Raw genomic sequence first — 17,458 nt, 5'->3', positions numbered from 1 at the left:
CTCCAATATTTCTAAGACCAACAAAATTTTACAATAAGAAAATGTACCTTAAAACTAATGAAAACCAATAGTCTTCTCATTTTATCAATATTTTATTATAGCCAGAAAAGCCATCCATCAAAGAGAAATTTTTATTATAAATGGGATAAGATAATTATCATTTGGACAAGCTTTATTTGGGTATAGATGCATATCTTATCTTATTTATTATCAATAAGAAGTAGGTTGGAACCCCACTTCATCAAGGGAACCCACATAAAACAATTTTTCTAGTTTTCCCTCGATAGTCGCCACCTTCTTCAGAGTCATTGGTTGTATTTCTATTGAACTTCAAATTAATTGGTTGTATTTCTATTAAACAAGCTTAAGATATCACAAGTTTTGATTTCATGCTCGACATTCCAAGGATCAATGCATAGCATTTCATTGTGTCACTTAACACATTGTAAAACTCTTTGAAAAGAGAAATATAAGGTTCAAGTTGGTTTGGAGAATAGTTTTTACTAATCGATATGTTTTCAACTATGCTAAGTTTCATGGAGATGTCAATCAGTAATGTTTTGAAATATTCACCAAATTTCCCTCATGTGTTAGGATGTGTTAGGATGATGGATTAGTATCACAAAAGATGTGAAACAAATCTTTATGTGCCAACTTCTATCTTTCTTAGTTCAGAAGAAATTATAAGAGATGATGCTTATTTCACAAGATTAGTCCAACTCAATCGTGATTTTCAAGGCATAAAATAATCTATGAAATCATAAGAACTGGGAGGGTAGGTGAAGTAAACTAATCATACTTGATAGTGATGTGAACATTTTTTATAAGAACTGGGAGGGTAGGTGAAGTAAACTAATCATACTTGATAGTGATGTGAACATTTTTTATAATAAACCATATTGGTTGGTTCAAATTGTTACCTAACATTACTCTTTATGATTAATGCAGAAAAATTACCTAATTGAGACATTTTAATCAAGATTTGAGGATCCCGGTAAAATAAGGCAATGGATAAGACGATGAAATAGTAGTTAAATTAAATAAGTAATGATATCATATACGCAATAGACAATTTTATTATGTAAGTATTGGTGGATGGAATTGCAAGTATTCACATAGATTGAATGCACAAGGTAAAACAAAACATTGAGGAAACAGAAGACAGCCCAATCTTCATTTAAAAAAACACACAATGCAACACAGGAGGCCAAAAGACTAAGTAAATTCAATTACTTCAATGTTAAGAAAATGCAGTTACAGGGGATCAAAACTTTACATCAACACTGCAATATCCTATGCGGCTACTATCATTCCAGAAACCAAGCCCTCACACACACTTAAGACAGGACAGTGACTGAATAAATGGTAGAACCCTACACAGCCCCTGCCGCAATGTCCACTCATTTTTCTTTCAATTAACAAGAGATTTCGATGGCTCTAACCTCAGGCTTAGGCTGAGGCTGTTTTGGGATCGTGACAGTGAGCACTCCGCTGTCCATTGTAGCCTTCACCTGCTCCACCTTCGCATTTTCGGGTAGCCGGAAACGCCGAAGAAATTTCCCGTAAGAGCGCTCAATTCGGTGCCACTTCTCGTTCTTTTGCTCTTCTTCCTTCTTGCGTCGCCACTTATCTGTAGAACTCGGCCGTCTTCCACCTCTATCTTTACCTCCTCTTTCTTCAGACCTGCCATGAATAAAAAAACCTAAATCCCGGGCTCTAAATAGCAACCAATCTGCCATTAACGACGAGAATGACAAAACCCCTCTAAATTGCTAGCTACAGAGAGGATAATTACCTGGAAGATCAGCCTTGAAGATGTGCGCGTCGGTAGCTTCCTTCCAGTGGAACTGAGTGTTGGCTATGACTGTCGAATCATCTCTTGAGAAGTGGCCAACATCCCTCAAAAGTGGAGACTTCCCTGCTTCGAAAGGGTCCCATAAATCCAGAGAAAATGGATCGAATACGCTGGATCGATTGCCGAAGAAACTAGGATTGAGAGACATGTTTGCGATGAATATCGATTCTGTAACTGCGAATGCGAGATCTTTCAAGATTTGCACACTTCTTGTCAATGCGAATTGCGGAAGGATCTGTGACAATTTATAACAGCAGGGAAAGATGCGTAGAATGTTCAAGAACGAAGGTGTTTCTCAAACGTTCTCGTCGTCTTCCACTGTATTGTTGGAAGGTGCTTTTCAAATGTTCTAGTTGTCTTCCACTACATTGGTCTAGGGACTTCCTTTCCACAGTTACAAAGCTGTTTGCCCTCTTTATAACTTTGGGCGGGAATCAGGATTCCGGATTGTTCCAGGGCTTCTGTCCATAGTTACAGACCTGTTTGCGCTCATAAATTTGGGTGGAAATCATGATTTGACCAGTCCAAACCTTAAAATGCAAAGCCTCAAATGCAAGAAATACTTGTTCAGAAAGGAATGGAACCATGAAATTTTGTTGGGTGTACTAAATGTTGATTGTGCTATATTTCGGAATTATACTAACCATGGCTCTCGAAGAAAATTTTATTTTATTTTTTAAATATGGAAGTTTAACCAAGAATATTGTGATTATATGAAGACATATATTGTTGGAATATTTCATTATTTCAGCATATTAAAAAAGGAATTGTGTTAATAATGAGATAAAATCTTTGTTGGGATGTGATGTGGTATATGGATGTAAACTTTGTTCCAATGGAAAGTTTACAATGCGCTATTTTATGTAAATGTAAATTTTAATTTTGTGTGAAGATTTGTAATGATGTATTGTATTTTATGGTTGTAAATTTTGTGTTGTATTATATGTATGAAAATTTTGTTAAGTTAAGATGTATTGTAGAAATGTAATTTTTTTAGTTGTGTGTTATATTACATGGATGTAATCTTTGTTGTATTGTGATGTATTTCATAGGTGTAAATTTTGTAGTGAAGGAAATTTGCTTTAAAAAAAGATATTTTTTTTTTATTTATAAATTTTTATTTGTGAGAACTTTTAAAATTTTCTATTGTGCAAAACATCGGATTTCTTAAAAATTTTACCGAAAAGTTTCTTGTCATGACCTTTGCATGTTCCTATTTGTGTGAAACATCAAATTTCTTAACAATTTTCTTAAAATTTTCATTTACAAGTTTTTGTTTGTCACGAACTTTAGACGTTCCTATTAACATAATATTTCTTAAAAAATATCTTCACTGTGACAAACCACAAAAAATCCCTCTGTACATGAAATTGTTTATTGCATGGAAGATGTTTTTGTCATGACATCTAGTATCAGACTAAAAGTTATTTTTATCACAACACATCCCATTGTCTTGCATAAAAGTTTATGTTTGTGTGATATATCACATTTCTTCAAATTTTCGTTCACTATGACAACCCTTTTATTGCATTGCACCAAAGCCTTAGTGCACATGGATAGTCTTGATTAAATCTATGGTTGTGTAAGGCCTCCATTCTATTGGAAGTACTGAGGGGGGGTGAATCAGTATTTTTTATTTTTAATTGTTCTAGTGATTGCCAAAAGCATATATAGATTAGTATATGTATACACAGAACACAGAAATCAATAGCTGGAATTAATGCTTTTATTAAAACTCAAGATAGTGCAATCAAATAAATACAATATAAGTATATATATCTGATTGTGAATAGTTTCTAAGCTCCAACTTGGACTTCAGTGAGGCACCAACCTCCAGAGCACCAACTCTATTTTGCAGTGGTTCTGCACTTAGGAGCACCTACCCCTAATGACTTTAGTCTTGTTCAGTTCTAAGGCTCCAACCTCTTGGGCTCCAACCCAACCTTGGTATAAACTGGTATGCTACTACACTCTATTCAGCTGAGGTTCTCTCACTCCTACTCTCCTACCTCTGCTGCTTCTACAGCCTCCGCTGCTTCTGCTGCCTCTTCTGCCTCTGTTGCTTCTGCTACCTCACGCTCTGGTTCTTCACCACAACAACAGCACCAACAATTCTCTGTTTTATACATTCTCATGCCTTTGTCCATTCGTTTCCGCTTACTCGCTGGCTCTTTGGCTTCCTTCTCGCCTGCTTCAGCTTCCTCACCACTGGCTTGTCTGTCGCTGTAGCTTCCTCTGTCTCATCGTGCTCACAGGACACGTTAATTCATAAGAGAGTGCCAAATAATCCACGGAGAACACATCTCACTGGTTACGACTGTAACAATGCTCCTTTAACAATGATTGTGGGCATGCACAGAGTTCAGCTTCATTTAACGGATAGCCACGTCCAATTGCAATCGATTTCGCCATGAATCACCCCATTTACCTGACGTTCAGCCTTCTAAAACCATCAGACATAGCCATCGTAAGCCTTTCGGCTTAAAACCACCCCGCAAGCAAAAACATGGTTACACAGGAAAATATATGAAAAACAGGCGAGAAACACTAATGGCGGATTTCAAATTTAGTTTACCCGCTTCTATTCTTGTATCGGGTCCATAGCTCCATCGCAATCGGCGGATTTAACATCCCTTCGAGACCAGCGACACAGCGAATGCGATATTACATTGGACCATGTTGCAATCGGACCATCGAGTCCGTGACTTACATCGCAATCGGCGCTCGGGAGAGTGTAATTCCTTTGTGTATTGTTGCGATGGGTGGATGCGATATAGCATTCAACCATAACACAATTCCGCAGCGGGTCCGCACTTGCAATCGCAATCGGCGTTCAAGACTTCTAGGGGTCCTTTATACATCGACCCCATGACATCGCCGATGGCCACGGGCCGATCCTCCAGCGGATGCGATCTAGCATTAAGTTGTGTTACAGTCGGACCATCGGGTCCGTGTTATAATCGCAATCGCACGTTCGGGGGTGACCACTCTTTATTCATTGTGATTACCGCAGATGTGACATAACAATAGGGTGCGATATAATAGGACCATCAGGTCCACATACCTTATCGCAATCGGAGGTTTTGGGTGTGACACTTAATGAACCCGCCGATATAATATACTGCTCCGCCTCCGATAGTGTATTTGTAATATGTATGCTATGGCCTCCGTTTGCGTTAAACACATATATATAAGGTTACGCATATATATAGGGTTTTCTCCTCCGATAATGCATTTGCCTATTCATATATATATTCTCCACTCCTTTAACCCTGCATATATATATTGTTCCGTTGTTTCCTTTAACCCTGTGTGTATATATATATATATATATATATATATATATATATATATATATATATATATATATTGCTCCTCTAATGGCTCTGTCTGCTTCCTCTGATGGCTGTTTGTGTCCTTTGTTGCTTTGATGGCTCTGCTTGTTCCTCTGTTGCTCCGATGGCTCTCTGCATCGTTGTTTGCTCTGTCTACACCTCTGTTGCTCCGATGGCTCTGCTTGTTCCTCTGTTGCTCCGATGGCTGTTTATAGTTGTTACCTGCATGCATATAAGCTCTTCAATGACTTATTTGCATGCCTCCATTGGCTCTGTCTTCTCTTTTCACTGTTTTCTCCTCTAGTGACTCTGTCTCCTCCTCTTGAATATTGCCATATTGACATCAATGACAATCTGTGTCCAACAATCTCCCCCTTTGTTATTGATGGCAATATTCTTCTGCTCTCTCCCCCTTTGACATCAATGGCAAGGGAATGCATACAGACTCCCCCTGTCAACCTGCTCCCCCTGTCCTGCTATATCTTTATGAATGAACTTGAGTGATGATAAAGAGAGAACCCCCATCTTTTGACAGATGTTCGAATGCTTCTCGAGCAAGAGGTTTTGTGAAAATATCAACTATCTGTTCCTTAGTACTGATATATTCCAAGACGATGTTTTGTTCAGCTACTTATTCACAGAGGAAATGATACTTGATTGGTATGTGTTTGGTTCTTGAGTGCATCACTGGATTTTTGCTAAGACTGATAGCACTTGTGTTGTCACAATAGACGGTAATCAGTTGATCTGTACATATGTCGACATCTTTTAGAGCTTCCTTCATCCATAGTATCTGAGTACAACAATCTGCTGCAGCAATATACTCGGCTTCGGCTATGGATAATGATATGGATGATTGTTTTTTGCTGAGCCAGGATACCAAACAGTCTCCTAGGAAGAATGCATTTCCACTAGTACTTTTCTGATCATTTATACTTCCAACCCAATCAGCATCGGTGTATGTAGTTATAGTCAATGTTGAGTTCTTTGGGTATCAAAGACCGAAATCAGAAGTTCCCTTCAGATATCTGAGAATTCTTTTTACGACTAATAAATGGGATTGTTTGGGAGCAGATTGAAATCTTCCCACCATTCCTACTGCTTGCATTATGTCTGGTCGTGTAGCTGTTAAGTATAGAAGGGCTCTGATCATTGACTTGTAGTAAGTTGCATCCACTAGAGGGGAGTCATCACCTTTGCTCAGTTTGCAGTTTGTGGTCATAGGTGTGCTCATGGGTGCACAGTCCTCCATTCCATATTTTTTGAGCATGTCTTTTAGATATTTGGTTTGAGATATACACAATCCTGCTCTGGTTTGGGATACTTGAAGTCCAAGGAAGTGGGACAACTCTCCTATCATTGACATCTCAAACTCTTTTGACATGCTTTGAGAAAATTCATGGCTCATTTCATCATTATTACTAGCAAAAATCAGATCATCGACATAAACAAGAGCAACTAGTAACTTACCTTCATCTGTCTTTATGTATAGATTACTTCCAGCCACTCCCTTTTTGAAGCCTTGTTGTTGTAAATAGTGATCCAATCTTGCATACCAAGCTCTAGGAGCTTGTTTCAACCCATATAAAGCCTTTTTCAACTTACAAACTAAGTCCTTTCCTGCTGTTAGATCAAAACCTTATGGCTGCTCCATGTAGACTTCCTCCTTGAGTTCCCCATTTAGAAATGCTGATTTCACGTCCATTTGATAGATTTTGAATCCTCTTGAGCAAGCAAATGCCAAGAACATCCTGATAGCTTCCATACATGCCACTAGTGCAAATGTCTCTTCAAAGTCAACTCCTTCAATTTGTGAATAGCCTTTACAAACAATTTTTGCCTTGCTTCTGATAACCTGTCCTTCCTCATTCATTTTATTTTTGAACACCCATTTGGTTCCTATTATGTTTTTGTCCTTTGGACGATGTACCAGCTCCCATGTCTTGTTCTTCTCAATTTGGGACATTTCTTCTTCCATGGCTTTTAACCAATGAGGATCCTTACTTGCTTCTGCAAATGTTTCTGGTTCTATCATAGATAGGAGGGCAATGACTTTTCTCTTGGGTGTGATTGTTATCCTTCTTCGGGTCTGCACACCTTCATCTCTATCGCCAATGATCTACTCTTCTGGATGATGTCTTTGGACATAATTCATCTTTGAAGGGGTATTGGGTGGTTCTCTTTCCTCTTCTTCTTCTTCCTCTTCTATTTCTTCTTCTTTAGGTTCTTTTTCTTCAATAAGAGAGTCATCTTCATGTTCTTCAATTTCCTTTTCTGGAAAATCTTCATCAACCTTTACATCAATGCTTTCCACTATTTTCTTCAGTTGATAATTGTAGCACTTGTAAGCCTTGCTTCGTGTAGAGTATCCAAGAAATATCCCTTCATCAACCCGAGAATCAAACTTTCTGGGTGAGCCATCATTTATTTTTATGAAGCACTTGCTTCCAAAGATCTTGAAGTACTTCACCGAAGCAGGTCTTCCTTTCCATAGCTCATAAGGAGTTTTTCCACAATTTGGTCTTAATTGAGTTCGATTTAATGTATAGACAGTTGTCCCTACTGCTTCTCTCCAGAATCTAGGCTGTAAGTCTGCTGCTAATAACATTGTTCTTGCCATTTCTTGGACTGTTCAATTTCTTCTTTCAACTACCCCATTTTGCTGAGGTGTTTTGGCAGCCGAGAATTCCCTTTTAATTCCATGAATATTACAGAACTCACTAAACTCGTTTGATGTGAATTCTCCTCCTCTGTCTGTTCTGAGGCACTTAATTTTTGAATCTTTTTCATTTTCTACAAGGGCTTTTAGATTCTTAAAACACTCAAAAGTTTCAAATTTATACTTTATGAAATATATCCACATCATTCTAGTATAATCATCAACAAATAACACAAAGTAACTTTCTCCTTAGAGTGCTTGATTTCTAGTTGGCCCACACACATCAGCATGGATGATCTCCAAGGGCTTCGATGTAGAGAGCTCCTTTGTCTTGTGGCTGATTCTGGTTTGCTTTCCATGTTGACATGGACCACATACTGCTTGATTTGGTTTGAACAGCCTTGGGATGTCTCGTACAACTTTGATCTTGCTGATATTGATCATATTTTCAAAGCCTGTATGTCCAAGTCGCTTGTGCCACAGCCAACTCTCATCTGTCTGACTCAAGTAGCATTTATTTTCTTGAATCTTGTTCAGAATGTAAATGTTGTCTGGTGTTCTAATCCCTTTTGCCACAAGTTTCCCTAACGCAGAGTTCCTTATTTCACAGTTTTTGGTGCTGAAAACAACCTTATGTCCTTGATCACAGATTTGGCTGACACTCAGGAGGTTGTGTTTGAGTTCGTCAACCAACAGAGCATCTTGAGCTTTTCCTTTTCCATTGATCAGAGTAACTGTTCCTTTTCCTGCAATTCTGCCAGATCCGCTTCCAAAGGACACATTCCCTTCCTTTTTGCTCAGTGAGACAAACTTCCTTCTGTCCCCTGTCATGTGTCTGGAGCACCCACTATCTACAAACCACTAGTTTTTATTATTTTGAGCATATAGAGCCAGGCTGCATTTGTCCATGTTGGAGTTCTTGCTACTCGTATTTCTTCCTTTGAGTGGGCAGTCTTGTTCATAGTGTCCATTATTGTAGCAGAAAGAGTAAATCAGATCAAATTTGTTCAAGGGATCAAATGAATTGAAGGTTTTGATTTGTCCCTGCCTTTTGGGGGCATATGAGTTGATTATTCGGTCCTTTAGCTTTGTCTTTTCACTTCTGTGAACTATACAATGTCTGGCTTGATGACCGAAGTTTTTACAGTGAAAGCAGTGTCTAAGAAAGATGGTTTTGTACTTGTTGAAGCAACCACGGTTTGAGTCAATTTCCTTCCTGGGAATTACTCCTCCCTCGTTCTTTGGATTTGCGATGGGCCCTTGGTGGAGTATAGGTTGGTCTTTGCTGTAGTGTCCATGATTCGACTCCACATTCTTCTTTGGAGTAATTCTCTCTTCATTCTTGGGATCTGTGATGCACTTTTGATAACATACTTTTTCATCTTTTGGATTGCAGGAAAGTGCATCGGCATAGCTTTTCACACTATTCTTAGTGCTTGAGGATTCTCTTTTGAAACCTATTCCAGAGTTGTCATGTTGAGGTTTTTGATTTTTCAGAATAGTCTCAAGTATTTGAGAGCTTTTACAGCCCTTTTTAATTTGCTCCAACTCCTTTCTCAGAGACACTATTTCGGCCTCACATTCTTCACAAGTATCTTCTTTTTCTTTAAGCTTTGCTTCCAAGAGATCTTCTCTCCTTCTTATTTCCTCGTTTTCCACTTTGAGAGAAATGATTTTGTTCCGTAGTTTCTCATTTTCTTCAATGGCGCTTATTAACAGTTCATCTACATTTCCTTCCAGCCTTGAGTCATCATCATCTGTGAGTGCCATGAATAATGTTTCTTGGCTTTCATCATGATCACTTTCCTCATCTGATTTCTTTATGATGACCATAAACTCATCCTCATCAGACTCATCTTGCTTGGAGAAGAAGTTTTTCTTATTGAACCCTTTCTTTTTGTGTGCCATTCTTTTAGAATTTCCTTCATCATCATTGTCATGTTTATGAGGACATCTTGCTGCATAATGACCTATTTTACCGCATTTAAAACAGATAAGAGGATACTTGCCTTTAAGCTTAGATCCTCTCTTCAGCTTTCGTACAAATTGAGCCAATTCGGATTCCACATCTGACTCATCACTACAGTCATTCCTTTCTTTCCCCTTCTTTGACTTTGAGGCCTTGAATGCTGCATCTTTGGAGCTTGGGCCACCTTTCCTCATTTCATAGGCAGTGAGAATTCCATGGAGTTCATCCATTTTGAGGGTATCTAGATCCTTTGCTTCTTCTATAGCGCTTATTTTGGAGTCAAATCTGTCTGGAAGAGACCTTAATACCTTTTGAACAATGGTACTTTCTTCAATTTTTTCGTCCAATCCTTTCAGGGAATTTACCACTTTAGCTACTCGGAGGAGGTATGCTGCAATATCTTCTTCATCTTCCATCCTCAAACTTTCAAATTGTCTTCTATGAGTTTGAAGCTTTTCCTTTTTGACTTTTGAGTCTCCATCGTACAAGCCAACTAGCTTCTCCCACATTTCTTTGGCAGAGGTACAGTGCATGACTTTTGTAAACTTGGAATCAGTGATTCCACTAGTGATGGAGTTCATGGCCTTTGCATTTGCGATGTAGGCTTTCCTCTCGTCTGGGTCTGTTGGAAGAGTGGAAGTCGTTCGGTATTCATTTTGAACAAAATGCCAGACTTCAGGTCCAAGGGAAATTAAGTAGTAGGTCATTCTTTTCTTCCAGAAACCAAAGTTAGTGCCATCGAACAAAGGAGGTCTTCCTGATGCTTCGTGATTTCTCATCATGGCTGCAGATCCTTCTTCAAGCTGTTAGGCTAGTATGAAGAAGCCTGCTCTGATACCAATTGTTGGAAATACTGAGAGGGGGGGTGAATCAGTATTTCTTATTTTTTAATTGTTCTAGTGATTGCCAAAAGCATATATAGATATGTATATGTATACACAGAACACAGAAATCAACAGCTGGAATTAATGCTTTTATTAAAACTCAAGACAGTGCAATGAAATAAATACAATATAAGTATATATCTGATTGTGAATAGTTGCCAAGCTCCAACTTGGACTTCAGTGAGGCTCCAACCTCCAGAGCACCAACTCTGTTTTGTAGTGGTTCTGCACTTAGGAGCACCTACCCCTAATGAATTTAGTCTTGTTCAGTTCTGAGGCTCCAACCTCTTGGGCTCCAACCCAACCTTCGTATAAACTAGTATGCTACTACACTTTATTCAGCTGAGGTTCTCTCACTCCTACTCTCCTACCTCTGCTGCTTCTACTACCTCACGCTCTGGTTCTTCACCACAACAACAACACCAAGAGTTCTCTGTTTTTACTGCTTTATACATTCTCATACCTTTGTCCATTCGTTTCCACTTACTCGCTGGCTCTTTGGCTTCCTTCTCGCTTGCTTCAGCGTCCTCGCCACTAGCTTGTCTATCGCTGTAGCTTCCTCTGTCTCATCATGCTCACAAGACACGTTAATTCATAAGAGAGTGCCAAATAATCCACGGAGAACACATCTCACTGGTTACGACTGTAACAGCGCTCCTTTAACAATGATTGTGGGCATGCACAGAGTTCAGCTTCATTTAACGGATAGCCACGTCCAATCGCAATCGATTTCGCCATGAATCACCCCATTTACCTGACGTTCAGCCTTCTAAAACCATCAGACACAACCATCGTAAGCCTTTCGGCTTAAAACCACCCTGCAAGCAAAAACATGGTTACACAGGAAAATATATGAAAAACAGGCGAGAAACACTAATGGCAGATTTCAAATTTAGTTTACCCACTTCTATTCCTGTATCGGGTCCATAGCTCCATCGCAATCGGCAGATTTAACATCCCTTCGAGACTAGCGACACAGCGGATGCGATATTACATTGGACCATGTTGCAATCGGACCATCGGGTCCGTGACTTACATCGCAATCGGTGCTCGGGAGAGTGTAATTCCTTTGTGTATTGTTGCGATGGGCGGATGCGATATAGCATTCAACCATAACACAATTCCGCAGCGGGTCCGCACTTGCAATCGCAATCAGCGTTCAAGACTTCTGGGGGTCCTTTATACATCGACCCCATGACATCGTCGATGGCCGATGGGCCGATCCTCCAGCGGATGTGATCTAGCATTAAGTTGTGTTACAATCGGACCATCGGGTCCGTGTTATAATCGCAATCGCACGTTCAGGGGTGACCACTCTTTATTCATTGCGATTACCGCGGATGCGACATAACAATAGGGTGCAATATAATAGGACCATCGGGTCCACATACCTTATCGCAATCGGAGGTTTCGGGTGTGACACTTAATGAACCCGCCGATATAATATATTGCTCCGCCTCCGATAGTGTATTTGTAATATGTATGTTATGGCCTCCATTTGCGTTAAACGCATATATATAAGGTTACGCATATATATAGGGTTTTCTCCTCTGATAATGCATTTGCCTATTCATATATATATTCTCCACTCCTTTAACCCTGCATATATATATTGTTCTATTGTTTCCTTTAACCCTGTGTATATATATATATATATATATTGCTCCTCTAATGGCTCTGTTTGCTTCCTCCGATGGCTGTTTGTGTCCTCTGTTGCTCTGATGGCTCTGCTTGTTCCTCTGTTGCTCCGATGGCTCTCTGCGTCGTCTGTTTGCTCTGTCTACACCTATGTTGCTCTGATGGCTCTGCTTGTTCCTATGTTGCTCCGATGGCTATTTATAGTTGTTACCTGCATGCATATAAGCTCTCCGATGACTTATTTGCATGCCTCCATTGGCTCTGTCTTCTCTTTGCGCTGTTTGCTCCTCTGGTGGCTCTGTCTCCTCCTCCTGAATATTGCCATATTGACATCAATGACAATCTGTGTCCAACACATTCATATGACATGGGGATTTTCCTTCATTGTTTTGCACCTTTCAATGGTAAACTTTCCTTCATTGCATCATTGGATTATTGCAATGTGTGTGTTGCTCCACTCTCAAATTGCACTCATGTCTATTTTTATCGTGACATATCACATTGCGTAAAAGATTATATTTGTGTGATACATCTAACTTATTTAAAGTTTCTTTCACCACAACAAAGCACTAAAAATGTCTTTTATCACAAAATAGAATATCACACTAAGAGTTTTTTTTTCCATAACACATTACAAATCACACTTTTTCAAAGTTTCCTTCACCACAACAAACCTTCTATTGCATTGTACAAAATAACTCATGTACATAGATAATTCTCATTGAATTTATGGTCATTTAGTGAAACATATGATGCATGCCAAATAAAATGTTGCAAATAGACATCTACCTCTATAAGAGGATACCTAGTGCACATGGACAATCCCAATAGAATCTATAGTTTCATCTAATGAATCAAAGATATTAAAAAAAAGAGGTTATAAACATAAATCCACTTCCATGAGAGGATACCTAACACTTTTTTTCTCCTAGATGGTCCTCAACCGATAGCCAATAGCACCTTGTAGCGACCGAATAGCTAAATGTGACAATTTCTCTGCCACTTGAGCCAACCATATCGGCCCTCACCCATATGTTATGATCGTATGTTTGAAGGTGGACCTCCCAACCCGGAAGGTATGGATTTTCATTGTGTAGCTGAGTATTTTTGTTTACTTATCATGGACACCTTTAAGCATGGATTAGTAGGGTTTAGGCGGAAAGAGTGGGCTAGGTTTGCACTCGTCTCCTCTGCCCAATTTGATTGTTAACCTTATATCCCAGTGTCATGAGATCTCGTTTATTGGCTACTAAGCTTTAGGGATGGCACTACATGGGAAACCCTTATTTTGGTTGTGTGGTCCCACTTCCTGACACCTTATACAACACCCTCTTTTCGCTCATTAGAACATGTTGACGGTGCTGGAAACTGCCAACATACAACGGGTCTCCCAAATATAAAGTCCCAACTATACCTTACACTGTTTGGTGTAGGAGTCCCATCCGGAATATACTAAAATATATGTGTTGGCTTTATCTACCAGCATGAGAGAGAAGTGAAAATGTCATTTTGAATGAGAAAGCTAGTGTGCCTTGTGGATGTTCGATTGTAGACATATCATGGTTATCTTACTACGAAGGGGAAAATGAAGTGAGCCTCTAAGAGAGAAGCAATAGTCCTACCCTAATGGAGACATAAGTAATATAAAAAGTTTCATTTAACATCAAGCAAAATAGTTCACAAGGATGTGATGATCATTATAAACATAACAACAAATTTCCAACAAGAAGCATTGAAGTCACCGAAATAGTTCAATTACTCATTTTCAACAAGAAACACTAAAGTCACCGAAATAGTTCAATTACTCAAGTACTAATGAAAGAAATCATGAACCATAAACATTCAAAGAATATTCTTAGAAACATTCACAATCCGTGTGTGAAAACGTGTTGTCATAGAAGGCTTCAATATTAAGAAAAAGTCTCAGGATACATAAATACAATGAACACGACTAGCTCCAATAGTGGAGCGTTAGAACCACTGCTTACTCCCCAAAAATACTAACTCTATCTCTCTAATGCCTTGTGGGAGAAACTAAGATTAAAATCCCTTTAGATGAGAAATGATGATCTATTTATAACTTGAGGAATCATCTTTCAAATCCTCATGACTCTTGACTTTCTAACTTCTAGTGACCTTTGGAATTCCAAATGACTTTTGGAATTACATATGACTTTTGATATTACATGTCTTTAGGAGTTCCATGACTCTTTAGTTCATACATGACTCTTGATATTCCACTTATTTGTCTTTTACAATTAGCACAACAATACACCATGAATTCCACATCATAGTGTAAAATTTTTGAGGTATTCACCAAATTTCCCTCTTCATGGACATCATTTGTTAAGATGATGGATAGGTATTGCTTGTGATCTATTGGTGAAACAAATCTGCATGTCAACCTCTATCTTTCTTAATTGAAGAAGAAAATAATAAATGATGATGCATATCTTCCTTAGATCATTCAAACTCAATCATGGTTTTTTAAGGTAGCTTCATCAAAAGGCACAAAGAATCTAACAAGTCAAGAACTAGAACAGTTTACAACCAATGGGTGAAAGTAAACTAATCATACTCCATGATCAAGTGAAGATTTTGATTAGATTTGAGGATGCCATTAAGATGAAAATAAATCTTGATGACATTTAAAGACATACTAAATAGACCATCTTTAAAAATGAGGCACCTAATAATAAAAGAGTTAGAGCAAACTAGATATGAATTCATAGGGTCAATAATTACAAGGGATGCCCATGACAAGTCTTGAATTCATAATTACAAGGGATGCCCATGACAAGTCTTGAATTCATAGGATCAATAATTACAAGGGATGCCCATGACAAGTCTTGGTGAAATGATTGTGGGAAATAAAGGAAGGGTAAAGTACTCATAAGACATGATCTCCCTAGTACCAATTTTATTAAATGAAAATCTTGAATCATTGATAAATGGAATGTTCATTTAAATGTTAAGTCTACATTTAAGTGTGAATAAGGTAATTGGTCATTCACTTAGCCACTTTACCTAAGTAAAGAAAGCAAGTTACTTTGAAGAACAAAAAAAACACAATTCCCATCATCACAAAATTCTAACACTTAGGTGAAGACTCTCCAACCAAACAAATATATAACGATGAAGGCTTTTTCATCAACCATACTTCAAAAAGAAGTTCTACACTTAGAGTTGGGAAGCCCAAGCCTTGCATCATCAGGTAAAAAGTAATTAAATAGCATATGAAGAATCAACACTTAATGAAATACAATAATGTTCAACATAATAAAATCGTATACAAAAGATCAACATTACCCCACTGATGTTCAAGAATTCTTTGCTCTACATTTTGCAAATGACAAATTACGATTTGGTTAAATAATATTGAATTAAACCTTACACAATACTATAATTGTGACGAGCTAGCTAAAACATTAGGGCAACATTCATAAGAAACCCTTTTATAATTGTAACTAGCTCAAGCATTAGGCTAACATCCATTAACAAAAAAACCATTTTTATAAGTAAGGATAGCATTCATAAGAAACCTTCTTAGAATAACCCTTTGTTGTTTTCGTGGAGGTAAAAGATTTATTAAAATAGCAAGCTGCAATTGGGATTTCCAACAGGCCATATACATGGATTCATTCTTCACTCTTTTTCATGAAAGTACGGTGTAAAATTCGTTCATTATACGGCGGGAAAATCAAAAGAGATACAGAGCATTCAGCTAACAAAATTAGTTTCAAAATAGAGGCACTACTCATTCTTCACTCTTTTTCATGGAAATACAGTATAAAATTCATTCATCATACAGCGGGAAAATCAAAAGAACATAATGTAACATCGCCCGATGGGATTCGAAGACGAAACCAAAAATTTGATGTTTGCCTTGGCCTTAACAAAACATTGAGCAAACAGAAGGCAGTCCAATGGTATTTAGGAAAACCACAATACAACACAGGAGGCAACAAGACTAATGAATTTAATTACTTCATTGTTGGGAAATTGCAATTACAGGAGGTCAAACCTTTACATCAACCGTGGCATTTCCTTACGCCTAGAAGTTTATGCTGTTACTATGATTCTTACAAAACTGGACAGTGACTGGATAAATGGTAGAACTCAACACACAGCCGCTGCTTCTACATCCACTCATCTTTCTTTTAATTAACCAGAGATTTCAATGGCTCTAATCTCAGGTTTAGGCTGAGGCTGTTTGGGGACCGTGATAGTGAGCACTCCACTGTCCATTGTAGCCTTCACTTCCTGCACCTTCGCATTTTCGGGTAGCCGGAAACGCCGAAGAAATTTCCCGCGCGATCGCTCAATACGGTGCCACTTGTCGTTCTTTTGCTCTTCTTCTTTCTTGCGTTCACCACTGATCCGTAAAACTCGGCCTTCTTCCACCTCAATCTTTACCTCCTCTTTCTTCAGACCTGCCATGAATAAAGAGAACTAAATCCCTGCCTCTAAATTGCAACCAATCGGCCAATAATGACGACAATGACAAAAACCCTCTAAAGTGGTAGCTACAGAGAGGATAATTACCTGGAAGATCAGCCTTGAAGATGTGCGCGTCCGAAGTTTCCTTCCAGTCGAACTGAGTGTTGGCTATGGCTGTTGCATCATTTCTTGAAAAGTGGCCGATATCCCTCAGAAATGGAGACTTCCCTGCTTCGAAAGGGTCCCATAAATCCAGCGATAATGGATCGAAAATGCCGGATCGATTACCGAAGAAACTAGAAATGAGAGACATGCTTGCAATGAATATCGATTCTGTAACTGCGATTGCGAGATCTTTCAAGATTTGCACACTGTTGTTATTGCGATTTGGGGAAGGATATGTGACAATTTATAACAGCAGCATAAGAAGGGTGCTTCTCAAATGTTCAAATCCTCTTCCACTGGATTATTCGAACAAATCCTCTCCTAGTAGATTGCTCTAGGAACTTCTTTTGCACAGTTACGAACCTCTTTGCCCTCTTTAAAATGTTCATTGCAATAAAGCACACAATTTTTTTTTTGTTCATGATATTGTTTATTGCATTGAAAGTTGTTTTTGTCGTGACATTTAGTATCATACTTAAAGCTATTTTTATCATGACACATCCCATCACGTGG

At 38.5% G+C, this 17,458-nt stretch overlaps 1 protein-coding gene and 1 pseudogene across 2 annotated transcripts; both read right to left on the bottom strand.

Moving 5' to 3' along the window:
- Window positions 1-1,205: 1,205 nt before the first annotated feature.
- LOC149241391 (16.9 kDa class I heat shock protein 2-like) lies at window positions 1,206-2,235 on the bottom strand (annotated as a pseudogene). The gene is made up of 2 exons (XR_016246574.1): window positions 1,796-2,235; window positions 1,206-1,683 (listed from the first exon to the last, which is right to left on the bottom strand). The product of XR_016246574.1 is annotated as a 16.9 kDa class I heat shock protein 2-like (transcript).
- Window positions 2,236-16,193: 13,958 nt separating this feature from the next.
- Window positions 16,194-17,147, bottom strand: LOC149241390 (16.9 kDa class I heat shock protein 2-like). Its single transcript, XM_089367515.1, has 2 exons — window positions 16,886-17,147; window positions 16,194-16,773 (listed from the first exon to the last, which is right to left on the bottom strand). The coding sequence occupies exons 1-2, from the start codon at window positions 17,091-17,093 to the stop codon at window positions 16,505-16,507; spliced, it is 477 nt and encodes a 158-aa protein (XP_089223641.1). The 5' UTR covers window positions 17,094-17,147; the 3' UTR covers window positions 16,194-16,504.
- Window positions 17,148-17,458: the final 311 nt, after the last annotated feature.

Source organism: Pinus tabuliformis, chromosome 8 (genome assembly GCF_031772625.1).
Source record: "Pinus tabuliformis cultivar Carrire ecotype Pingquan chromosome 8, CPIR1, whole genome shotgun sequence".
Lineage (NCBI taxonomy): Eukaryota > Viridiplantae > Streptophyta > Pinopsida > Pinales > Pinaceae > Pinus > Pinus tabuliformis.
This window is presented reverse-complemented; position numbering and strand designations above follow the sequence as displayed.

Excerpts from the sequence above, each read along its gene's own strand:
- LOC149241390 (XM_089367515.1), bottom strand. The coding sequence starts at position 17,093 with ATGTCTCTCATTTCTAGTTTCTTCGGTAATCGATCCGGCATTTTCGAT. Across the intron at positions 16,774-16,885 it reads CTTCAAGGCTGATCTTCCAG|GTCTGAAGAAAGAGGAGGTA; the intron begins GTAATTATCCTC and ends TATTCATGGCAG.